Source organism: Carcharhinus amblyrhynchos, chromosome 16 (assembly GCF_965287045.1).
Source record: "Carcharhinus amblyrhynchos chromosome 16, sCarAmb.v2.hapA, whole genome shotgun sequence".
NCBI classification, from domain to species: Eukaryota; Metazoa; Chordata; class Chondrichthyes; order Carcharhiniformes; family Carcharhinidae; genus Carcharhinus; species Carcharhinus amblyrhynchos.
In genome coordinates, this window is record NC_137339.1 from 14,675,676 (window position 1) to 14,700,591 (window position 24,916).

The 24,916-nt window shown below is 46.2% G+C and overlaps 1 protein-coding gene across 3 annotated transcripts in view; it reads right to left on the bottom strand.

Annotated features, from left to right (window-relative positions):
- Positions 1–24,916, bottom strand: part of lama5 (laminin, alpha 5) — a 283,499-nt gene that overhangs the window by 39,736 nt on the left and 218,847 nt on the right. For all 3 annotated transcript variants that reach the window (XM_080204748.1, XM_080204749.1, XM_080204747.1), the window contains exons 50-65: positions 24,556–24,666; positions 24,355–24,466; positions 22,859–23,026; positions 21,865–22,061; positions 19,295–19,411; positions 17,835–17,989; positions 16,422–16,563; positions 13,785–13,887; positions 13,578–13,694; positions 11,177–11,362; positions 9,392–9,531; positions 6,956–7,138; positions 6,727–6,863; positions 5,265–5,418; positions 2,712–2,845; positions 2,122–2,281 (exon numbers count right to left, since the gene is read on the bottom strand). In XM_080204748.1, the coding sequence (XP_080060874.1) occupies positions 2,122–2,281; positions 2,712–2,845; positions 5,265–5,418; positions 6,727–6,863; positions 6,956–7,138; positions 9,392–9,531; positions 11,177–11,362; positions 13,578–13,694; positions 13,785–13,887; positions 16,422–16,563; positions 17,835–17,989; positions 19,295–19,411; positions 21,865–22,061; positions 22,859–23,026; positions 24,355–24,466; positions 24,556–24,666 (2,316 nt within the window). The remainder of the gene's footprint in view (positions 1–2,121; positions 2,282–2,711; positions 2,846–5,264; positions 5,419–6,726; positions 6,864–6,955; positions 7,139–9,391; positions 9,532–11,176; positions 11,363–13,577; positions 13,695–13,784; positions 13,888–16,421; positions 16,564–17,834; positions 17,990–19,294; positions 19,412–21,864; positions 22,062–22,858; positions 23,027–24,354; positions 24,467–24,555; positions 24,667–24,916) is intronic.

The window sequence follows — 24,916 nt, forward strand, 5'->3', positions numbered from 1 at the left end:
CTACCTATTAATATCACACACACACACACACACACACACACACACACACACACACACACACACACACACACACACACACACACACACACACACGATCCCCCATACAACTCCCAAACAGCACCATCGCACTCCCCTTTAAGTTATTGGTCTCTATGAGAATTGGATCATTATTTAGCAGTGATGGGTAACCTGCAGCCTGGGGGCCACATGTGGCCCGTATGGATTCTGAGCATGGCACGGCCCACAGGAGACATTTGATGACTGCTGCCCCCGAGCAGAATTGCCCATTCCACTGGTTTCCATCCACGTAGATCTTTTCCTTCTGGAATGACTACAGTGAGATACACGTGACGTGGGGTACGGGCTGATTGCACACAATATTGACCATGAGACCTGTGTACTTCCTCTGCATCCAATCAAGCATAAATACTTATTTTCTTTTTACCAGTAGAAGTTAATGAAAGTTCTATTAATATATGAATGATTAAACATTTTCTAATAACTTGTCTATAAGATATAGGAGCAGAACTAGGCCATTCAGCCCATTGGGCCTGCTCCTCCTTTCAATCATGGCTGATAAATTTCTCAACTCCATTCTATAGCCTCTTCCCCGTAACCTTTCCCATATCAATCAAGAACGTCTCTATCTCTGTCTTAAATACACAGTCTTCTGTGACAATGAATTCCAAAGATTCACCACCCTCTGGCTGAAGGAATTCCTCCTCATCTCAATAAATGGAATATTTGGTGTGTATCAAACATATTCAATCTTATTTAATGGTCAGAGTTAGTGAGCAAGCCCGATTTTGATCTTGCGGAGGTGGAGGGTGGCCACCCACTAGCCTACATTGCCCATCACTGGCACACAGCCATTGACATACAGGGGCCTATTTTACCATTTTGATTCTAAGTGCTGCGCAGTCTTGAAATTGGGAGAGTTTCAGATCCGGCATTTAGATCCATCCTTAAGCACCCCCCTCTATACACGCTCTGCATGAAAAAATAACAGTGAGTCCGAATCGCGGAAGCCTGTGGGTGGGACTTAACGCGCCCAAAACCCTGTAGCTCCGATCGGTGCCTCCAAGTGCACATGTGCAGAAAGAAAAGATAGATTGCCAACTTTAAGGGCGTTCAAATGGTCAGTGGATAGGCATATGGATAACATTGGAATGGTTTAGGTTAGAGGGTCATTAGATTGGTTCCACTGGTCGGTGCAACATTGAGGGCCGAATGGCCTGTACTGCGCTGTAATGATCTATGTTCTAGAATGCTGCTCCCCTTCCACATCCCTCTGAGGCCGGATAATGCCTCCCCCTGGCTCCACAGACATTGCCCCATCCCCACAACATTACTGACCCCTTTATTCCCCTACCATCCACGCTACCTAGACCGATCATGGGCCCCTCCACCCACTTCACCAACCAACCACCCCCCCCCCCACCCCCCAACTGATCTCAGGCAGAGTGGCAGTGGACCCCCTTCCTCCCCACTCTGATCTCAAGCAAAGAGCCGTCGGACGCTTGGCACTTACCTCCACGCTAACCCTCACCGCTGGAGTGCCCGTATTGGACTTTTATAGAACATGTCTGTTTCATGCCAGTTCTGGAGGGGCGAACATGGTGGTTAAAGGGGGAAGCGCCGGTGAGGTTGAGCGTACAGCCCATTAAGTCAATTTAAATGCATGCACATGCATTTCAATGGCAGTCGCGCCCGTTGTGGGCGTGAGCCCGATTGTGGCCATTTTCAGACCTTGGTAAAAGGGAGAACCAGGAGGTGAGCGCGGATCATATTACTCACCTCACGCCTGACTTTACCAAGTTTTAGCTTCCAAAAACAGGCGCAACGTGATGGTAAGATTGGGCCCATAGTCATTTACTCAAATGGTTATCATTGTAGTTAACCCCAACAGCTGATAATGCCCTCTAGTTGACAGGGAAAGGTTAGACCTCACTGCACTTCCAATGGCAGTGGAATATATTTGAGTTGACACTGTGGCATCAGAGGAATACAGAGGACAGCAACAACATTGTGAAGAGCAGCAAATAGCAGCCTGATGGGAGATTTATGGATTTAAAATAAAACCCAGCAGCAACCAGGTAGATAACAAGAACAGAAACCCACCTTTTCCTGCATGAGAAAGAGGATGCCATTATAGGAAGAAGTGCGAACCCCTTGTTCAAATCGAGAGACAGAGGAAAATAGACCTGGCATTTTGACTTTAGCATAACCAGTGCCATCAAAGAAAGAACTGTCACTGTTTGCACCTTGAATAGATTTGTATCTGGAACGAGATCACAGAGAATTAGTAATTAAAAGCTGGACCCTTAAATATTCAATCTCTTGGATTCATCGGGACAAACACAAGAATGCCAAATTTCAAACACTCATAACAATTTGTTTTGCAGGAGAAAATGGTACTGGTTTGTTGGCAGGTCAACTCTGATTGGCCAAGACATTGACATGGCATTGAGAAACTTAGTTTGTCTCAATCTCAGCTGATTCACTTATCTCCAATTCTCTTCTCACCTTAGGAAGGGAAAGGAGACCCTCCTCTTGACCCAGCGCCACTCTAAGAATAGCACATATCCCAATCTATCACTGACCCAACATGTCATACGCACAGAGCCAGATGTTTGTAACAAGGGGGACAACACTCACCAATATGGGAAAGGGATTAAGAAATTGACTAGTCTGTTCCATTCTCTACTCACCTCCTGCAAGGCTCATCAGCCGTGGTGTTCAAGTTGAATGTTTGAACCAGGTTGTACAGACTGATGACCTCCGCATTCAGGGTTCCAAGTTCTATGCAGCCTTTAAAGTTGGGATACTTCAATGTTTCAGGAGGCTGGAAGAGACAGCAGCGCTCTCGTGAAGAGGAGGAGTATCAACATGTACATCCTTGTGCACATTTTCAAGGCTGATAAAACGTACTGGGTTTTTGTATTTATTATATGTTAACAAGGGCACTGCACTGAGAAATCTCTCAAATCTATACAAAACCTTAGATAAAGTACCACATGGTACTACAGAAGATTAATGGGTGAGAAACTAGGAGGAGGAACATAGTAAATTGGATAAAAAGCTGGTTAGAAGATTTAACGAAAGATTAGGAGTGAAGGCTGTTCCTCAGAGGGACGATTTCTAACCTTTTCACTAACACAGCACACTTCAATGTGACAAACAACCATATGGCACACCCACCACAACTCTAGTGAAATCAAGAAACTTGTTTTCTACATTGTAATTTGGAAATCTCTTTCCCCCGAGCAGCTAGGGATTACTCAAAACTGTGAATAATAGATTTTAGCAAGATAAGAGTGTCAAGATCAATTGGTGATCTTGTGAAGCAATGGTAGTGTCCCCCCTTAACTATGGTCCAGAAGCTCTGGGTTCAAGGCTCCCTTCAGGACATGATAGCCTCGGAAGGTACGTCTGTAACCCTGTCAAACACAAGTCCTTCCAATACGCCGTAACTACAGACAGTAAAAGCAGGAGAGTTTCCTGGTCAGTCACACTGCAGTAAGCACGGTGGCACAGTGGTTTGCACTGCTGCCTCGCTGTGCCAGGGACACAGGTTTGATTCCCGACTGGGGTCACCATCTATGTGGAGGTTGCACATTCTCCCCGTGTCTGAGTGGGTTTCCGCTGGACACTCCAGTTTCCTCCCACAGTCTGAAAGATACGCTGGTTAGGTGCATTGACCCAAACAGGTGCCGGAGTGTGGTGACTAAGGGATTTTCACAGTAACTTCACTGCAGTGTTAATGTAAGGCTACTTGTAATAAATAACCCGGGATAATGGACCCGCTCAGGGTCCTGCTTTATACAGGGTTCAGTACATGAGCTCCACCTGGTTAGTTAACTAACAATCCCCAGGGAGTTTGTATTCAACTAGTCCATCAGGGAGGTGAATTGGTGATTTCCCATGAAGGTCCTGGGGGTTATCACAGGTTATAACTGTTAATGCAGCATGGGCCCCCTGCCATTGACAGGCAACCTGCTGCTGCCTAAGGAAGAAGATGCAGTGAGACAAGTGATTGCAAGTGAAAGGCTCATTTGGCATCACTTTGGCCAAAGCAGTGCTAGATCGCCACCTGGTGGTGGCATCAAAACTGCAACTTAAATGTTGATACGAATTCAAAACCACTTCAATGCAAAATGAGGTATAATTAGTCTAGGAAAAGTCTTTAACAACATAAAATGACGCCAATTAAGTTGTGATTTTAGAAGAAGTATCTGAAGGGGCATGCACACGATGGGTTGTGCATGGGCTGCTCTTGGATGTTTCAAGAGTGGCCTAGTACTTCACGTCGTGTGTGTGCTTAAAACTGGACCAGCAGATGGGCACCACAACAGCTCAGTGACTATCACTGCTAGCTATGCAGATACATGGATTTGGGCCAGTGTCTGTGGGAGTTTGCGCATTCTCCCTGTGGTTGCGTGGGTTTCCTCCGGGTGCTCTGGTTTTCTCCCACACCCCAAAGATGTGCTTTTAGGCTGATTGGTGTAACAAATTGTCCCTAAATTATTCTCCCCTGAATCTGGTTTCCAATGGGGGTACCATAAGCATACACACGGGTCAAGGTAGGTGTAGGAAAATGCTTTGTTAAGATGGCGGCGCAGGCTCGTTGGGCCTAAGGGCCTGTTTCCCATGCTGTGTTGTTCTTTGTTCTTTGTTCTTTGAAAAACTAGAACCAGGGGGCACAATCTCAGACTAAGAGGACAATCCTTTAAAACAGCGAAGGGGAAGAATTTCTTCAGCCAGCAAGTGGTGAATCTGTGGAACTCTTTGCCGCAGAAGGCTGTAGAGGCCAAGTCATTGAGTGTCTTTAAGGCAGAGATAGATAGGTTCTTGATTAATGAGGGGATCAGGGTCTATGGAGAAAAGGCAGGAGAACGGGGATGAGAAAAATATCAGCCATGATTGAATGACGGCACAGACTTGATGGGCCAAGTGACCTAATTCTGCTCTTATTTGCAGTTAAGGGGAAGTCAGGCAACTGTGAAGAAGGGGATAGAGGGTTATGGTGATAAATATAGCTGTGGAAAAGATGGAAAGGGGCTTGAGTGGAACATAAAGCCTGGATTGGTTTGTTTCTCTGCCGCATTTCCAATTATTATTAACCACTAGAGGGCAAAACATTACCGGAATAACTCTTGATGGTGAAAAGTGTCTAAGACTTTCTGGGATTGATGGTCTGCTTGTCAAAGTTTGATACAATGCCCCACTTGAAAAACAATAAGAATAACAAGGTGGTAACTTACAGTGAATTCAGATGGGTAGCCCCCAACATAAAACACAACATCTTCAGGGTTGAGATTCAGCAAGGTATTATCGCCCTTAGCAAAGCCATCTCCTCTGGTCTCAGTTACAGTGTTTTTCTCAATGGTGTACGAAATTCGCCCATACTGCAGTACTCTGTAGCAGGAAAAGAGCGTTTTAAAGAATTTGGGAATGGTTGAAGTTCCGTCTGATTCCAGAGCGCGGGAATGATCCCATATCAGATCCAGTCCTTTCTGCATTCATGGTACCAGTCACCTCATAAATGCCTTAAATTCTATCACCACTTTATTAGCAGATGGAAATTTGCTACCACAGACAGCCTAAGAATGAAAGTCACTGATAACAAAACATGCAGAAAACAAGTCATGTCACATTTCTCTGGTTTCTATTTTAACACAAGCGCTAGCCTTTTTTAATCATTGGTCCTCTATTGAAGTAAAAAGGATTAATATACAAGCACATTCATTGCTCCTGTACTGTGATTCCCACAGGCTCCTAGATTCATAGAATCATCCAGTGCCCCCTCTAGCCCTTCTGTCTATCAAGTCTGCACTGATACATGAGAAATACCTGACCTCTCTCACCTAATCCCACGGCCCATAGCCCTGAATGTTATGACATGCCAAGTGCTCATCCAGGTACTTTTTCAAGGGTTTGAACCTGCCTCTACCACCATCTCAGGCAGCACGTACCAGACCATCGCTACCCTCTGGGTAATACGGTTTTTCCTCACATCCCCCCAAAACGTACTGCCCTTCAGCTTGAGCCTATGGCCCCTTGTGACTGACCCTTCAACTAAGGGGAACAGCTGCTCCTTATCCACTCTGTCCATGTCCCTCATAATCTTGTACGCCTCAATCAGGTCGCCCCTCAGTCTTCTCTGCTCCAACGAAGATGATCCCAGTCTATCCAACCTCTCTTCCTAACTTGAGTCTTCCATCCCAGGCAACATCCTGGTGAATTTCCTCCGTGCCCCCTTCGGTGAAATCACATCTGGCACGTGGCACAGTGGTTAGCATCGCTGCCTCACAGCTCCAGGGACCTGGGTTCGATTCCCAGCTTGGGGGTCACTGCCTGTGTGGAGTTTGCGCGTTCTCCCTGTGGGTTTCCTCCAGGTGCTCCAGTTTCCTTCCACCCTCCAAAGATGTGTGGGTTTGGTTGATTGGCCATGATAAATTGCCTCTTAGCGTCAGGGGCATCAGTGAGGGTAAATGGGGTTGCGGGGACAGGACCTGGGTGGGATTGTTGACAGTGCAGACTCAATGGGCCAAATGGCCTCCTTCTGCACTGTCGGATTCTACGAATGTGGCGACCAGAACTGCACTCAGTATTCCAGCCTCACCAAAGTTTTACACAATGGCAACATGACTTCCCTGCTTTTGTAACCTGTGCCTCGATTGATAAAGGTTTGTGACGGCAAAGACAGAGAAACAAGTGAGATACCTCTCCAGATTGACGGTGTCAAACCGATCATTGCTGATGTCGGAGTCAGTCTGAAGGGTGGCCTCCTCACCTCCCAGCTTGTAGATCCACACCAGTTTACCACTTTTCATTGCGACACCCATGTAATCTCCATGCGTCTGGACAGGTGGAAAAGTCTAGTTAAAGCCTGCAAACATAATTATTGCTGCAACAGTGAAAAGAACAAAACGGGGCAGCTTTCCATTCTTACATTCTGTCCACCAAGGTACAGGACAAACTGAGAGGAAGAAGCGGCCGCTTGTCGTCTTTTCTTTTTGGGTCTTTCTTTCTGGATGTAGAATGACAGGGAGGTGTACGCCTTCAGATCATCTGGGTTGCTGGGTGAACGCACCTGCACGCCGGAAGTGCCGTTGAATTTCATCGGTACCTTCACCTGAAGAGAGAGATTTGTTTGGAAGGTTATTCTGCTGGAGGTTTGTGCGTGAACCACCTCGCTTTTCATTTCTCCACCAAGATTTCAACGCTCAGAGTTGATAACATCGTGCTAAAATCTGCGCAATAGCGCGCGATGCCAATATCACAATGCCAAATTGGCAAACGTAGCCTCTCAATGTTCATACCTTCCCTTTGCCCCTGAACTAAGTAGTTGGCAAGACCATTTCAGGGGGCAGTTAAGAGCGATCCACATTGCTGTGGACCTTGGGACTCACCAGCCTCCCAGCCATGTGCGTCTTGGTGGTGGGAGATGGTGCGCCCTTCACTGGCAGGGGGATTCTCTGCTCCTGCCGCTGTTAATGGGACTTCCCATCAAAGGCAGCCCGGACCACTGAGAAACCCGGGGTGCGGGGTGGGGGTGCGCTACTGACAGGACTGGAGAATCCCCGCTGGCGTGAACGGCTGGAGAAATGGTGGAGTCACGTGTCGGCCGGAGCAGGTAAGGACAGATTTCCTTCCCTAGGGGACATTCTAGTGTTTAGCACTCACAGCGCCAGGGACCCAGGTTCGATTCCCGGCTTCGGTCACTGTCTGTGCGGAGTCTGCACGTTCTCCCCCGTGTCTGTGCGGGTTTCCTCCGGGTGCTCTGGTTTCCAAAAGACGTGCTGGTTAGATGCACTGGCCATGCTAGATTCTCCTCAGTGTACCCGAACAGGCGCCGGAGTGTGGCAACTAGGGGATTTTCACAGTAACCTCATGGCAGTGTTAACGTAAGCCTAATAAGTAGTCTCACAACACTAGATTAAAGTCCAACAGGTTTATTCAGTAGCACAGCCTTTTGGAGCGCTGCCCCTTCATCAGGTGAGTTTAACGTGGACTTTACCTGGTGTTGTAAGCCTACTTACTGTGCCTACCCAGTCCAATGCCAGCAACTCCACATAATGTAAGCCTTCTTGTGACATTAGTGAGCCAGTTGGGTTTTTATGTCAATTGATGTTAGTTTCAAGGTCACCATGACCAAGAAACGAGCTCTATATTCAAGATTTTATTTGGGATTTGAACCCGGGTCCGTAGAGCATTAACTTGGACCTCTGGATTACCAGACAGTACCCATCTCCCCCTAAATCTGTATATGATACACATTGTTACGTCTTTGTAAGTTAAATTAGTGTGTTGGATACCATTTGCTACTGTTAACAGATTGCAGCACTGTAGGGCAAGTAAGGACTCTGAGCTGCAAAATTAAAATACGTCTAAAACAAACCTTGGTGACCTACTTAATTATCTGCGGTTGCCATCTGCTCTTTTTAATACCGTACTCCTGAAAGTACAAGTGAGCCATTTTCTTTGAAAGTAACAGGAGACACAGACAGTACAAAAGGCATCCAGGAGAATGCTCATTGGTATGACAAATATTTGGAGCTGGGGTCTGCCAAGGGGAATGCGATTTACTGCATGAAGTGATTTATTGTGGAGATATTAGATTTTGGAACGTCTCCGGGATGTTTTAATGCAAAGTTACAGCAGTCGGGTTCCATGTTTCAATAAACGGAGAAGCGTGCAGGGTTTTATTACAGGGTGACAAGCCGCAGCAAATCACTTTGTTGCCTTTACGAGTTCAGTATGGCAAGTGGAATGTCAGGGTAACAGAGTGTTTTCAAAGAAGCAGATATCGTTTTTATACTGAATTAAAACCTGGCAGTGGCTCAACCTCTGTTATACATGGAAGAATTTCAATCATGAAGGAACTCCAAACCTGTGATCATTTAGCTCCTCGTTTTCATACAATCCCTACAATGCAGAAGGAGGCCATTTGGCCCATTGAGTCTGCACCAACTACAATCCCATCCAGGCCCTATCCCCACCACCCCCACATATTTACTCGGCTAATCCCCCTGACACAAAGTGGCAATTTGGCAAGGCCAATCAACCTAACCCGCACATCTTTGGGCTGTGGGAGGAGACCGGAGCATCCAGAGGAAACCCACGCAGACTCAGGGAGAATGTGCAAACTCCATACAGACGGTAACCCAAGCCGGGAATCGAACCTGGGTCCCTGGCGTTGAGAGGCAGCAGTGCTAACCACAGTGCCACCATGCCGCACCCCTCCCCAACTCCATGTTTCAGGAATGTTACAGACAACCGATTGGAGACAGAATTGTAGAGTGTTGCTCCAAGCAAACCAAAACAACAACACGAGAGAGAGAAAAACTGTTCAAGTTTTTAAAAAAATAGGCGGACGACCACTTGCCTTGTTAGCAGCGTTTCTGGCCTGGGAGATCAGTACACGAATACGGTCAATACTCGCAGAAATGTTGGAAGTCTGGTTTCGGGCTTCCAGTTTATTCAATTTATCCAGGAGTAACGGGATGGTTTCATTTAGAACTGCCACTGATGCCGCGATGCAAACAGAAACAAAAATAAACTTTTAAAACGAAAGAACAATCCATTAAAATAAACCGCGCAAGGCTAACAAATCACAAGTAATTTGGGGTTCAGGATTACTCTTGATACTGGATAAAAGCAGATTACTGTGGATGCTGGAATCTGGAACCAAAAGAGAAAATGCTGGAAAATCTCGGCAGGTCTGGCAGCATCTGTAAGGAGAGAAAAGAGCTGACGTTTCGAGTCCAGAGGGTTTACTCCCAGCCTCTGCCTCAATTCTTTGACACTGCGGCCTTGGATGTCCGAGAAGCTGGTGTGAGGTGACCTTTTTGTAGCCAACTTGTGTTAGGGGTTCCAAGCAACAAGCTTGAGAGAGTAGCTCAAGGAACCCATCTAAGTTGACCCGTTAAATCTTTAGAGCTTTGGGTAAGCTCTCCAACGTCAACAGTCAGGAAATCCTGAAGCCACTAAGTAAAGCCTACTACTACAGGCCTCTCTCTCCAGCACCCAGGATAGGAGGAGGGACTAATGGAAACAGTGCGGCTGTAAGAGGAGAAAATGCATGACTCACACACTGTCTACTGTTTGCAAATCAGGTTAGGAAGACGGATGACACTGTGGCCTCTTAGCTGTAAACTGTTTGGCCCACAATAATCAGTTCGATTTGGACTCTGAGGGGAAGTTGCGGGTAATAGGGTTCCTCTGTTGGTCAAATGACGAAGAGAGGAAATATTGCGAGGTTGTGTTGTGGACAGGGAGCCTTGCTTTATGGACCACAGGGGTCAGTGCATCCCGCTGGCAATACTCCCAATGTATTTGTTCGCTGGAAAATTGGGATCGTCAAGAATTAGTGGCACAGGCCTCCCATTCCTGGTTTTCATTTTCACTTTCCCTTCGGCACGGGAGCGCAGCTGGTAAAATTTATCCTTCAAGGTTTGCTTTCAACTTGCCGTTCAGTCCACACTCAGAATCTCCGGCAGCAAAAACTGAACTAGAATGAAATATAACCAATCACTTCTGAAGTTGGAAACATTAGACTTCACCACAAGGTGTTTGGTTCTGTGATTTAATACATTATCTTTTCTCATTTCATAGGCTTGTGGGAAATGGATTTGTTCAGGGCCAAGTGCCCAAAGCAACAACTATTAAACGTATACACTCAGGTGAAGTGGAGATGTTATTACAGATATAGAGTCAATGTCGGAAAATTAGGAATAAACACTCTTGGAAAATTGGTCTCACAGTGACTCCACTCCAGTGCTCTTACAATTAAACTGTACCAGTGTGTGTGTAGCGCATATGCGTGCATGCTTAGTGCATGTGTGCATGTGTATGTGCGTGTGTGCATGCGTAGCACATGCACGCGTGTGCGCGCGTGTTGCGTGCGCTTGCGTGTAGTGCATTTAGTGTAGCAGACATGTAGCATGCACACGTGTGTAGCGCAAGTGTAGCATGTGTGCAGGTGTTTGGCACATGTGTAGCATGTGTGCGCACGTGTGCGTGCACGCACCTGTGTAGTGTGTGTGCATCTGTGTTGAGTGCACGTAATGCACACGTGTAGCAGCACACAGAGGTGTGTGTGTAGCGTGTGGGCACGTGTGTCGGTGTAAAGGTGGTATTGGTTGGTAGAGAGGGATGATATGCCACATACCAGATTTATTTGCTTCTTCGAGAGTTTGGTTAAAATCCTCACTGTCAGAAGGCACTCCACCGTATTTCTCTTCCCATTGCTCTAGGTTCTTTTTAATTGGCACCAGTGTGTTCTGCACATCCAAAGCTGTTTTGGTTGCAGTAGCAGCTCCATGCTTAACACTTGCAATCCTATCAGCAATATCGCCTGCAAGGAAAAGAACTCACACTGTGAAGGCATCTCCAAAATCAGAGATCCAATAGCAAGATACATCTAAAAACAAATAAAGGGATCTTGGGTCAAATCCATTCGCACTCCTTACTCTATTCATAACTTCTGTTAAAGTGGTTGCCATTGACTGCAACTCTTGGCTGCTGGATAGAGTTTGACATTGCAGCTTCCCAGATGTGGAATCAATCACAAATTCAAGCACATCGAGGGAGGAAGGAGAAGCGTTGCCGCGGACTGGACTATCAGAGATTTAATAATAGCAACATGTGCCTGTATAGCATATTTAACATAACAAAGCATCCCTTGGCACTGCACAGGAGCCCTGTGCAGATGGAACTGAACACCATGAGGAGACATTCGGATGACAACAAAAAGCTTAGTCAGAGACCGGGTTTCTTGGAATGACTTGGGGAAAGAGAGGCAAAGAGACAGAGAGGTTTAGAGGGTATTCTAGGGTGTGGGGCCAAGGCAGATAAAGGCACGTCCACCAGTAGCAGAATGATTAAAATCAGGAGTGTCCAAGAGGCCAGAATTGGAAGATCACAGATCCCTCAGAGGATTAGAGGAACTTAACACTGTGATTGCAAGAGCACACTGGGCCAGAGTACTCTGCAATGACTGACTCATCTCCTGAAACCTCAAAGCCTTTTAACTGCTTACAAGACTCAGCTCAATCACAGGATGTGGGCATCACTGACTTGGCGAGAATTTATTACATATCCCTTGTGAAGGTGGTGTTGAGCTCCCTTCTTGAACTGCTGCAGTTCACACAGTGTATGTACATCCACAGTGCTGTTAGGAAGAGAGCTCAAGGATTTTAACTTGGTAACAGTGAAGGAGCTGCAATATATTTCCAAACCAGGATGGTACAAGGCTTGGAGATAAACTTACAGGTGGTAGTGTTCCCTTGCACCTGCTGCTCTTGTTCTTCTAGATGGTAGAGTTCTTGGGTTTGAGGATGCAGTCAAAGAAGTCTTGGTGAGTTACTGCAGGACATCTTGCAGATGGTACACACTGCTGCCATTACGCCATCAGTGGTGGAGGGAATTTTTAAGGTGGTAGATGGAGTGCCAATCAACAAGCTGCTTTGCCCTGGATGATGTCAAGTTTTTGGGCATTGTTGGAATTGCACTCATCCAGGCAATGGAAAAATATTCTACCAAATTCCTATCGATGGACAGACTGGAGGAAATAGGGGGTGAGTTACTTGCTGCAGAATTTCCATCTTCTGACCTTCTCTTGTTGTCACAGTATTTATATACTTGGTCCAGTTCGGTTTCTGGTCAACAGTAACTCTCCAGAACATTGATAGTGGGGGATTCATAGCAATGGTTGAATTCTCTCTTGAGAGAGATCGGCCTGGCATTTGTGTGGCACAAATGTTACTTGCTACTTACCAGCCCAAGCCGGGATATTGTCCTGGCCTGCACGTGGACACAGATCGCTCCAATATCTGAGTCGCAACTGGTGCTGAACATTGTGAAGTTTTCAGCTAACAATCCCACTTTGAGCATATAATGGAGGGAAGGTCACTGATGAAGCAACTGAAGGTGACTGGGCCAAGGACACTGCACAGAAGATCTCCTGTGGTGATGTCCTGGAATTGAGATGATTGATCGCCAACAACCACAACTATCTTCCTTTGTGTGAGGCGTGACTCCAATCAGATTTCTCCCGATTCCCCTCTACTCCGGTTTTCCGAGGGCTACTTGATAGCAAATGCTTCCCTGATATCAATGGCAGTCACTCTCACCTCACTTCTTTGAGTTTAGCTCTTTTGTCCATGTTTGGACCAAGGCAGCAATGAGGTCAGGAGCTGAGTGATCCTGGCAGAACCCAAATTTAGCATCAGTGAGTAGATTCTAGCTGTTTAAGTGCCATTTGGTAGTGCTGTTGATGACACTTCTCATCGCCTTACTGATGGTCGAGAGCAGACTGATTGGGCGGTAATTGGCCAGGTTGGATTTGTCTTGGTTTTGGTGGACGAGACATATCTGGGCAATTTTCCACATTGCTGGGTAGATGCCAGTGTTATGCTGGAACAGCGTGGCAAGGGGCATGACAAGATTTTGGAGCACAAGTTGGAAATAATGCATTTGGGGAAGGGAAACAGTGAATGAATCTGTTAGAAGGATGGTTGATTTGACTGATTTTACCTCAGATTAAAACTCTCAGCAAAATAATAACAAACCTCTCGTAATATTCTTCAGCATATCCTGAATAGATGCAAGCTGATTAAGAAGCTGTTTCTTCTTGGCAGTCGCATCGCTCAGCCGTTCCCTTGATGTTTTCAGTTTAGGCTTCAGTTCTGTGACAAGAGAACAAAAATCTTTGATTTGCTCACATCAGGAAAAGGGAAAAAGCTCCCATCAGACCCGGGGACTCGATCGTCACTTACCATCTTCAATTTTCTTCTGAGCCTTTTTAGCTTCTTTCTCAAGCTGGGTGCTTGTCTTCTTCAAATCAGCAGCTTGTTGGGCCAAATCTTCATCCATTACTTGCTGAAATGCAATTTACAAAAATATATTCAAATCATCTCACAGAAACTTATAAAATTCTAACAGGATTAGACAGGGTGGATTCAGAAAGAGTGTTCCCCATGGTTGGGGAGCCCAGAGCAAGAAGTCAATGGGATTCTCCCATTTCTAATTTTTCGGTGGGTTGGGCTGGGAGATCCATGCCTGCATCGATTCACGGGATTCGTGCATGTTTCCCCAGTGCGTCTCCCACCATCAGATATCCAGCGGGACCACGATTGAGCTGGCCAGCAAATGGGAGGCTGAGAGTTTGGGGCCACTGCACATGCGCAGAGGCCCAGAACTGTCAGACTCTGGCTTGACTAGGCCCCGCCCCCCCCGAACTTTTAATGATATTCACAGTTGTGACCTCTGCATTGCACGGAGTGTCGGAGATTCGAGTCTGAACTCCCACTGAAAAAAAACAATCACGGTTTACACCATTTTTCTCGCGAATTCAGCACTTAGAACCTTTTGAGAACTGCCCCATAGTTTGAGGAGAAGGGGTAAACGTTCTAGAAGTAAAGCGAGGAGAAATTTCTTCACCCAGAGAGTGGTGAATCTGTGGAATTCACTACCACAAAATGCAGCTGAGGCCAAAACGTTGTGTGATATCAAGAGGAAATTAGAAATAGCTCTTGGGGCTAAAGGTATCAAGGGATATTTGGGAAGGGGGGGGGAAGGAGGAGATGGGAGGGGAAGGAGATGGGAGGAAGAGGGGTCAGGATATCAGAATATTGACTATGATCAAAATGAAAGGCAGAGCAGGCAAAGGGCTGAATGGCCTACTCCTACTTTCTATGTTAACTCTTCACTTATTTCCATTAGTAGAAAGCTCAATGACCAGAGCGGGGAACAGATTTTAATGTAATTAGTAGACAGAGGAGTGTTGGGGAGTAATTATCTTTCACCCAGAGGGTGACGAGGGACTGGAACTCACTGCCTGGAAGGGTAATAGAGGCAGGACCCCTTGTCACATTTAAAACACACTTGGGTATGCACTTGAGATGCTGTAACCTGCCCAGCTATGGACTGAGGTTAGGCTGGGCAGCTCTTTCTCAACAGGCATGGCCAGATAGTGTGAAAGGTTTCTTATTGTGCTGAAATCCCTGTGGCAGTGATTTTACCAAAAAGATTCTAAGTGCCAAACGAGCGTGAAAACAGAAGAAATTTGTGCCGTTTTTTGGGGCAAGTTAAAAATTGAATCTTGCCTGTCAAAAAAAAATGAAGCCAAACCTGTTTCTCACGAGCAGGGAGAGGGGGTGGGGCCTAGATCACGGAGAACCGACAGATAGCAGCAGAGGGCGCAACTGTGCATGCTCAGATCTGTGTGTTCTGTGAACACAGATCCGTTAGTGATTGCCTCCCCGAGCTACAGACAGTCATCGTGGCTGATCAACCACCGCCCCCCCGCCCTCCCCCCACCCACCCAGCTACTGTGGGGCTCCACAGTCAATCCAGTGACCAGCAGGGCAAAGCAGCAAGATCACGGCCTATGTTTCTCCATCTGACAGGAACAGTACGCGTCGTACACAATGGGAAATACGTCTGTATATTTTGGAAGCGGGAGCATGTTTTCAGGGGAAGAGGAGGACGTGTTATTTGCTTCAGTTGAATTGTCAACAGAAGGCGGAGCAAGAAAAATGATACAGGGAATCAATGCAACACTTCAATGTGTGCATGCTGGATGCAACATTTCAAAATACTGTTTGCTGATAATCTGTGGATTTTCAGTCAAAATGAGATGTCTATCATCTACAGGTGATGTCACAGAATCACAACGCAGAAGGCCATTCGGCCCATTGAATCTGCACCGAACACAATCCCACCCAGGCTCTATCCCCATAACCTCATGCATTTACCCTAGCTAGTCGTCCTGACACTGAGGGAGAATTTAACGTGGCCAATCTACCTAACCCCCATCTTTTGGACTGTGGGAGGAAACTGGAGCACCTGGAGGAAACCCACGCAGACACGGGGAGAATTATGCTTCCATTACAAATGGCTACTTTTACAATGGGATTTGGTGTTGTACATTTGCCACGTTGCAATCACACCTATCCAGCAGTAAATGGTGCAGTGGAAGTGGGTAATTAGAGCCACACATTAACAATAACAGATACTGCCACATGGAGGTGATCCTGGGGGTGCGGATGAGCTCAGGACAATGGCAGCATTGCGTCTGACTTCACGCTTTCCTGGGCTGCTTGGAGAGTGGCCTCCGGGGAGGTTTATTTAAGAATCAATGATTGGGAAGCTCCTTGCTTGTAACGAAACGGCGGAGCAGGAATGGTTCCCATCCACCCAACTGAATGTCAAGATTCCAATGGTGTTGAACTTCACAGCGCTCTGATTTGTATGATACAAGTGGCATTCCTCAGCACCCTGCTCAAGATGGCAAGAGCAGAAGCACCTCAACACTGTTTTCTGGGCCACAGCCACCCCAGTAATGTCATTCCCCCACTGCTAAAATAGGACAATATTCCAAACCTCCACCCCATCTGAAATCTTCTATTTACCTTTAAAGCCTTCGTAGCTGCATCATTGGCCTCCTTTGCTGCAACTCGGGCTCTCTCCACCGCCTCAATAATACCATTGTACGCATTGGAAGCATTTATAGCTCGATGAATAAATCCACCTTGGTTTATATCTTTGATTGCCCTGTTAAAGGACACAAGGGGAGAGTTATCTCAGTGCTAAAGAATATCTCTGAGCTCTCTAAATATGGAATTGCCCATGCTGCTAACAGAGTAACCTTTTAAAAAATTTATTAGTGTCACAATTAGGCTTATATTAACACTGCAATGAAGTTACTGTGAAAACCCCCTAGTTGCCACACTCCGGTGCTTGTTCGGTTAACACCGAGGGAGAATTTTTTTTAAGCGTGGCCAATGCACCTACTCTGGAATGCTGGTTTTGTGTTTTTTACAAAACCAAACTGCCACTAAATAGAAATTTAAGTTCGGGAAACGTTCAACACAGGTCGGTAACTGTGAGGCAAAATACAGCAATATCTTCATCCACTTTCTCTGAGCTCACTAAGTTACAGCGTTAGTTTCATCTGTTGTAAATCATCAAACAAGTTTACGAAGGGATGTCCTGGAATTTGTACAAACTACTATTTGGAAAACCATGGAATAGTTTTAGCAGATAGGGTTCTGGAAAGGATATTATTAAACTAGAGAAAGTGCAGAAAAGATTTATTAAGATGCTACTGGGACTTGATGGTTTGAGTTATAACGAGAGGCTGGACAGACTGGGACTTTTTCCTCTGGAACGTTGGAAGCTGAGGGGCATAAATCAGCTAGACAGTCAACATCTTTTTCCAAAGGTAGGAGAGTCTAAACCGAGAGGTCAGAGGTTTAAGGTGAGAGGGGGGAGATACAAAAGGGCCCAGAGGGACAATTTTTTTCACACAGAGGGTGGTGAGTGTCTGGGACAAGTTGCCAGAGGTAGTAGTAGAAGCAGGTACAATTTTGTCTTTAAAAAGCATTTAGACAGTTACATGGGTAAGATGGATATAGAGGGATATGGGCCAAACATGGGCAATTGGGACTAGCTTAGTGGTTATAAAAAAAAAGGGCAGCATGGACAATTTGGGCCGAAGGGCCTGTTTCCATGCTGTAAACCTCTATGAATCTAAGTGCCGCTGGGTGTAGGACAGGTTTAGCAGAATACCCACATTGAAAACACAGAGTGGTTTATAAAATGGGCCATGTCAGTTTTAACCCTGGGAGGAAGTTGAGCACCTACCCTCACCAGTAGATCCAACTATAGAAAGGTGAGCCAGTCAGAAATGGCAAAAATGTAATAGGAAAACAGCTTCTCTGCAGAGTGGGCAAGCATGGCTTTGTCTGACAATGATCCAAGCAAAGCCACAGTCTGGCCGCGAGAACTCATACATTTTCATCTATTTCGGAATGAAAATTTACCTGGACAGATTCCTGGCAAGCTCATCCAGGAACTGTGCATGTTCCTCGGCACGCTCAATAATTGGAATTTTGCTGCTTGCAGGCGAGAATTTCTTCACTTTTTCAATGAGGGGCAATCTGGCTCCATCCAACATTGCAGCCAATCTTTCATAATCCTGGTTACCGAGAAAGCAAAATTAAACACTGCTCCTGCTAATGTAGTCCTAATTTCAACTTTAGAGAAACCAACTTCGATTTGATTTACTATTGTCACATGTATTGGGATACAGTGAGAAGCATTGTTTCTTGCACGCTATACAGACAAAATGTACTGTTCGTAGAGTATGCAGGAGAGACGGGAAGGAGAGGGCGCAGACAGTCATAGAGAAAAATCAGAGCATTATTAGAGATTTTAAGAGAATTAAAGTTCTGTTTTAAGAGCATAGAACAAGAGTAAAAGATAGAATTAGAAGGTATGCTGGGGGAACAGCTCATAAGAAGTCGCCATCTTAGAACATAGAACACTACAGCACAAACAGACCCTTCGGCCCACAAGTTGCGCCGATCACATCTATACCTACTAAGCCATAGACCTATCTATAACCCCAATCCCATTAGATCCCATATACTCATCCAGAAGTCTTCTAAAAGACCCCAGCGAGTTCGCCTCCACCACCACTGACGGCAGCTGATTCCATTCACTCACCACCCTCTGAGTGAAAAACTTACGCCTAACATCTCCTCTGTACTTGCTTCCCAGCACCTTAAACCTGTGTCCTCTCGTAGCCACCCTTTTAGCCTGGGGAAATAGCCTCTGAGAATCCACCCTATCTATTCCTCTCAACATCTTATAAACGTCTATCAGGTTGCCTCTCAACCTTCGTCTCTCCAGGGAGAAGAGTCCCAGCTCCCTCAACTTATCTTCATAAGGCATGCCTCCCAATCCAGGCAACATCCTTGTAAATCTCCTCTGCACCCTTTCAATGGCTTCCACGTCCTTCCTATAGTGAGGCGACCAGAACTGCGCACAGTACTCCAAGTGGGGTCTGACAAGGGTCTTGTATTTGCTTAGCTTTGTAGATAGAAGCTGGAATGGAATATCCAGTCAGAGTTCCTGTTTTCCAGTCACTTGCTGTTGGAGAAAGTGGACCGGTGATGAAGGCATCAGATTCTGCACGGCCAACACACCCTGTTGTCTCTCAATACCTACTCCCACATTAAGAACTGTCGGTGAGCTACCAGAAAGCAACAGCACCCACGCATCTGTACCTCCTCATTTTGGAAAAGGGAAAAATATGCCGGGGGATGATAAGGTTGGCTAAATAACGAACATTAAAGATAAAATCAGTCTGGTGTTGTAATGTGGGAAATTGAAGCACATTCTAAGTGTTTGGTGGTTGTTACGGTGTGGTGCCTCAAACCATTAGCGATTGGGCTGAATCAATTCACTGTCATTTGGTAAATATTGCCAGTTCCCTCACCTCCTTTGCAATGTCCAACATCCGGTGGAGGTCTGAAACCTGCGCTAAGGAATCATTTGCCATCTTCAACACCTCCATCACTTGCTTGTGCTGCTTCTCCAATTCTTCAATTCTTTGCTGTGAGCAAATTGAGATTCCAGTGATTAATGAAAAGCAGCTTTCTTTTAAAACAGGAAGCAGAATGAACCCCCACTCCATTACAACACTTGTGGATCATACTGTGGCTTAAACCATAACATGGGGAGAATCATCGAATCCTACAGCGCAGAAGGCGGCCATTTGGCCCATCAAGTCTGCACTGATCACAATTCCACCCAGGCCCTATCCCCATAACCCCATGCATTTACCCTAGCTAGTCCCCCTGGCACTGAGGGACAATTTAGCATGGCCAATCCACCTAACCTGCACATCTTTGGAGTGTGGGAGGAAACCGGAGCACCCGGAGGAAACACCATGCAGGCACGGGGAGAATGTACAGACTCCACGCAGACAGTGATCCAAGCCAGGAATTGAACCTGGGTCCCTGGTGCTGGGAGGCAACAATGCGAACCACTGTGCCACCGTGCCACTCTGAAAAAGCATTTCTGACATCCCTCAGCATAGAAGAGGCCTTATACACCTTACAAAGTTGAAACTTGAAGAAACTCTGGACTTTGATATACAGGTCACAGAAAGTAGAGCATTTGGGAAGAAGGTGGTGTAGTGACAATATCACCCATTAGCCCAGGTTAATGGTCTAGGGACATGGGTTCAAATCCCACCATGGTAGCTGAATTCAAATTCAGTTAATAAATGTGAAATATATAGTTAGCAATGGTGCTCGATCCTATTGTCAAACTTCATAAAGTCATTTGAACCCAATGAACTCAATGGTTCATTGATGTTCTTTATCTCTGATGGGACCCACCATCAGACTCACCATGGACTATTCCCCAGAATCAGTTGCATTCTTGGACACACGCATCTCCATTAAGGACGGTCACCTCAGCACCTCACTGTACCGCAAGCCCACAGACAATCTCACAATGCTCCACTTCTCCAGTTTCCACCCTAAACATGTTAAAGAAGCCATTCCCTATGGACAAGCCCTCCGTATACACAGGATTTGCTCAGATGAGGAGGATCGTGACAGACACCTCCAGACCCTGAAAGATGCCCTCGTAAGAACAGGATATGGTGCTCGACTCATAGATCGGCAGTTTCGATGCGCCACAGCGAAAAACCGCACCGATCTCCTCAGAAGACAAACACGGGACACAGTGGACAGAGTTCCCTTCGTCGTCCAGTACTTCCCCGGAGCGGAGAAGCTACGACATCTTCTCCGGAGTCTTCAACATATCATTGATGAAGACGAACATCTCGCCAGGGCCATCCCCACACCCCCACTTCTTGCTTTCAGACAACCACACAACCTCAAACAGACCATTGTTCGCAGCAAACTACCCAGCCTTCAGGAGAACAGTGACCACAATACCACACAACCCTGTCACAGCAACCTCTGCAAGACATGCCGGATCATCGACATGGATACCATCATCACACGTGAGAATACCATCCACCAGGTACATGGTAAATACTCTTGCAACTCGGCCAACATTGTCTACCTGATACGTTGCAAGAAAGGATGTCCCGAAGCATGGTACATTGGGGAGACCATGCAGACGCTACGACAACGGATGAATGAACATCGCTCGACAGTCACCAGGCAAGACTGTTCCCTTCCTGTTGGCGAACACTTCAGTGGTCACGGGCATTCAGCCTCTGACCTTCGGGTAAGCATTCTCCAAGGCGGCCTTCACAACACACGACAGCGCAGAGTCGCTGAGCAGAGACTGATAGCCAAGTTCCGCACACATGAGGACGGTCTCAACAGGGATCTTGGGTTCATGTCGCACTATCTGTAACCCCCGTGACTTGCCTGGGTTTGCAAAACCTCACTTACTGTGCTGTCTGGAGACAATACACATCTCTTTAAACTGTGATCAGTGCTCCTACCACTCACATTATCAGCCACTTCAGGTCTTGAACAGCAGGTTAGGTGTAAGGATTCGCATTTTAATCAGTAATCTCTAAACTGTCTGTGCTTTATATGCTCTGTCTGAGGCCAGAACTCTCCATTCACCTGACGAAGAGGGTAACCCCTCGAAAGCTTGCGAGTATATTATCAAATAAATAGGTTGGACTAAAACCTGGTGTTGTCAGACTTTTTACGGGATCTTACTGTACAGACTGACTAATGATTTTATCCGTATAACACCAAGTGTACTTTAGAAAGCCATTCAACGAACAGGCAGAACACTGGTGTCCTTGTGGGAAGGAAATCTGCCATCATTACCTGGTCTGGCCTACATGTGAATCTCGACCCACAGCAATATGGTTAACTCTCAACTACCCTCTATTCAAGGGCAAAACAGGGATGGGCAACAATTGCTGGCCTTGCCACTGATGCCCACATCCCATGAAAGAACACGTTTAAAAAAGTTCAGCACTCGATCCTTCTCAAAGTGCCACCGGGTCAAATGAGCCTAAAAGCGTGGAGAAATTGGAGGAACAACTGCACAAAATCTCACCTTGCTCTCTGCCAGCAAAAGGTCGTTGATCTGGTTATTTTCATTGGCTTGTCCAGTTTTATTAACGGCTTCATTGAGAGCATCTCTCAGATCCATCATGTCAGAATGATGCTTCCGCAGCTTCTCACTGATGGTTTCAATAAAATCCTTCATATCTTGAAAGGGTTTTCCCAGCTGCTCCTTGACACGTCTGAGTACTAAAACAGCAGAAGAAAGCAGTTACAAAACTAGCTTGGTTCAGTACTTCCAGAGCTCAAGTACACAACGGTTAGCACTGCTGCCTCACAGCAACAGGGACCCCAGTTTGATTCCCGACTTGGCTCACTGTCTGCGTGGAGTTGGCATCGGTTTCCTCCCACTGTCCGAAAGACGTGCTGGTTAGATGCACTAGCCAAGCTAAATTCTCAGTGTAACCGAACAGGCGCCAGAGGGGATTTTCACAGTAACTTCATTGCAATGCTAATGTAAGCCTACTTGTGATACTAATGAATAAACTTTAAACATGTCTTGAGCTTGCTTTAGAACAAAGAACAAAGAAAATTACAGCACAGGAACAGGCCCTTCGGCCCTCCAAGCCTGAACCGACTGTGCTGCCCGACTTAACTAAAACCCTCTACCCTTCCGGGGACCATACCCCGCTATTCCCATCCTATTCATGTACTTGTCATGACGCCTCTTAAAAGTCACTGTCTGCGCGGAATCTGTGTTAGTTTCCACTGGGTGCTCTGGTTTCCTCCCACAGTCCGAAAGACGTGCTGGTTAGGTGCATTGGCCGTGCTAAATTCTCTCTCACTGTACCCGAACAGGCACCGCAGTTTCACTACCTCCCCCGGCAACGAGTTCCAGGCACCCACCACTCTCTGTGTAAAAAAGAAACCCTGCCTTGTACATCTCCTTTAAACCTTGCCCCTCGCACCTTAAATAAGCATATTGAACATTCAAGCATTAACTCTGCTAAAGGGAACTTCCTCCCGTAGATGTCTGTTTTACTCACGTTTCTTTGCTTCATCTTCCTCTTGCTCAGCCATACCCTGCTGATTGCTGAAATCTCGGTCTCTCATCTCTCTCAATAACTTCTCAACCTCCGCAAGCTTTGCTACAAACTCGTCTGTTGACGGCATGCTGGTGTTCAACTGCGTCTTGTTCATCCGGTCAATCAGATCTGAATGAAAACATTGAGGGGAATTCAGTATCCTTTACCACACAAATTCAACTCCAACCAGCGTGGAGGAAGACCCAGTGAGGCCAATGTCTCTGGAGGACTGAATCTGAATGCGATTCCAGACTATTACACATGGCGCCTTAGTCAGGGCAGTCAAACAAGAGGCTGTTTAAAGGAATAAAATCAAAGAATCGCAGAAATCTGTGGCAGGGAGATAGTTACTACGTTGAACAGCATTGGAAATAAGTTTCATGACTTGCTAGTGAAGTTGCAAAAGTGTTACAAAAAATATTCTAAGAAATTCTGAATGAAATTCTGAAATTCTTCACAAACAAGTGTGAAGCTACCAGCTGCTCACGGCTACCGGAGGGAACCTTCTCCCAGCTGACTCAGCATTTGGAAGATGATGATTAAGAAAGATCTTGCATTTCATAGTGTCTGTCACATCCTCAGGACATCCAAAGGGCACAATCTTACCGGCTGTTCACTAGCCACCTTCTCCCCCCTCCCTCTCCAACACTGCATTGAGGTCAGAGAATTTGGCGACAAGACAAATTTCCATTCACTGCAGCGGGATGGGAAAATCCTGCCGGCGTGAACGGCCGTAACATTCCAGTCACACACTTTCACTTCCAAAATGCAGAGAGTTGCCTGGAAGGCAAACACAATGGCTGATAGTTACACATGGCAATGAGATGAATGTGGTGATGGCTGAGGCACAGATGACAGCCAGGAGAACACGCCCTGCTCTTCTTTAATTAATGTCATGGGATCTGTTAACTGTGTCTTGGTTCATCAGAAAGACAACATCTCTGACCTGAGACCTGATCCTGCACCCTCTGAGTTGGTATCTGTTTTCTAATCTACACTCCCTTCAAGCATGGCTTCCCACTGCAAGTGGGGGGGTCAGTGAATTAATTAATTAATTAATTATAAGGGCAATTAGACTTGATGCAAATGCCACTGGACAATGGGCAGAGACACAGTTCCAAAGTCCAGACTCCTCTGTTGAGTTTATTGAAAGATGGGCTTTGCTCCAAGGGGAGAAGATGCTTTGTAATGGCCTACAGGAGCGTTAATATTCATATTTTTGCATCATTCATAGTCACAGAGTCTTACAGCACAGAAAACGGCCCTTTGGCCCATTGAGTCTGTGCTGGCTACCAAACATCTATTTATTCTAAACACATCTTCCTGCAATTGGTACACAGCCTTGTCTGCCACAGCATTACAATTGCCCACCTAAATTCAGATATGCTTCAGGTATGAAAAACATCAGCAGCTTCCAGAACCCACGATAACATTTCAAATGAAGCAAAGCGGTTTACCTAAAATGTCCCCTTTGAGGTCCGTGATATTACTAAGCAAGCCAGTAACATGCTGGTGGGTTCCTTCAACGTCTTCTCCCAGTTTCATAGCCTTCTTGTTTAACATGGTGACCTGGATGGGAGGGTGAGAAGGGGGTCAGTGAACCGTGTCTTTAATAGAAGAGGCTGTAACTGAAGAACTGTTCCAACAAGGTGACTTGCCTTTTCTTCGTACGCGTCCAGGTCTTGCGCGAGATTCATGCTGTCAGTCTCCAGCTCATCAGTGCGATCTTTCGTTTGGTCCTGCGATCCACGGTATCTGCTTAGCTTGTCCTGAAGAAATAGCAGCGCACGAGACTCACGGGTTAAAAGCAACAAAGCAGCAATCAGCGTAACACAAAGCTTCCTAAATGGATCTATAATCAATGCAGAAATCTCACAAGAATATCATGTCCAGTGTTGGACACGAATGGGAGTATTAATCACAGCTAAGCAATAGCCTAAAAAGGACTCAGTTCCTTGAGGCGGCTGTCGAGGGTTGAAGGGGAGAAGCAGGTTTTTTTTAATTCATTTGTGGGGCATA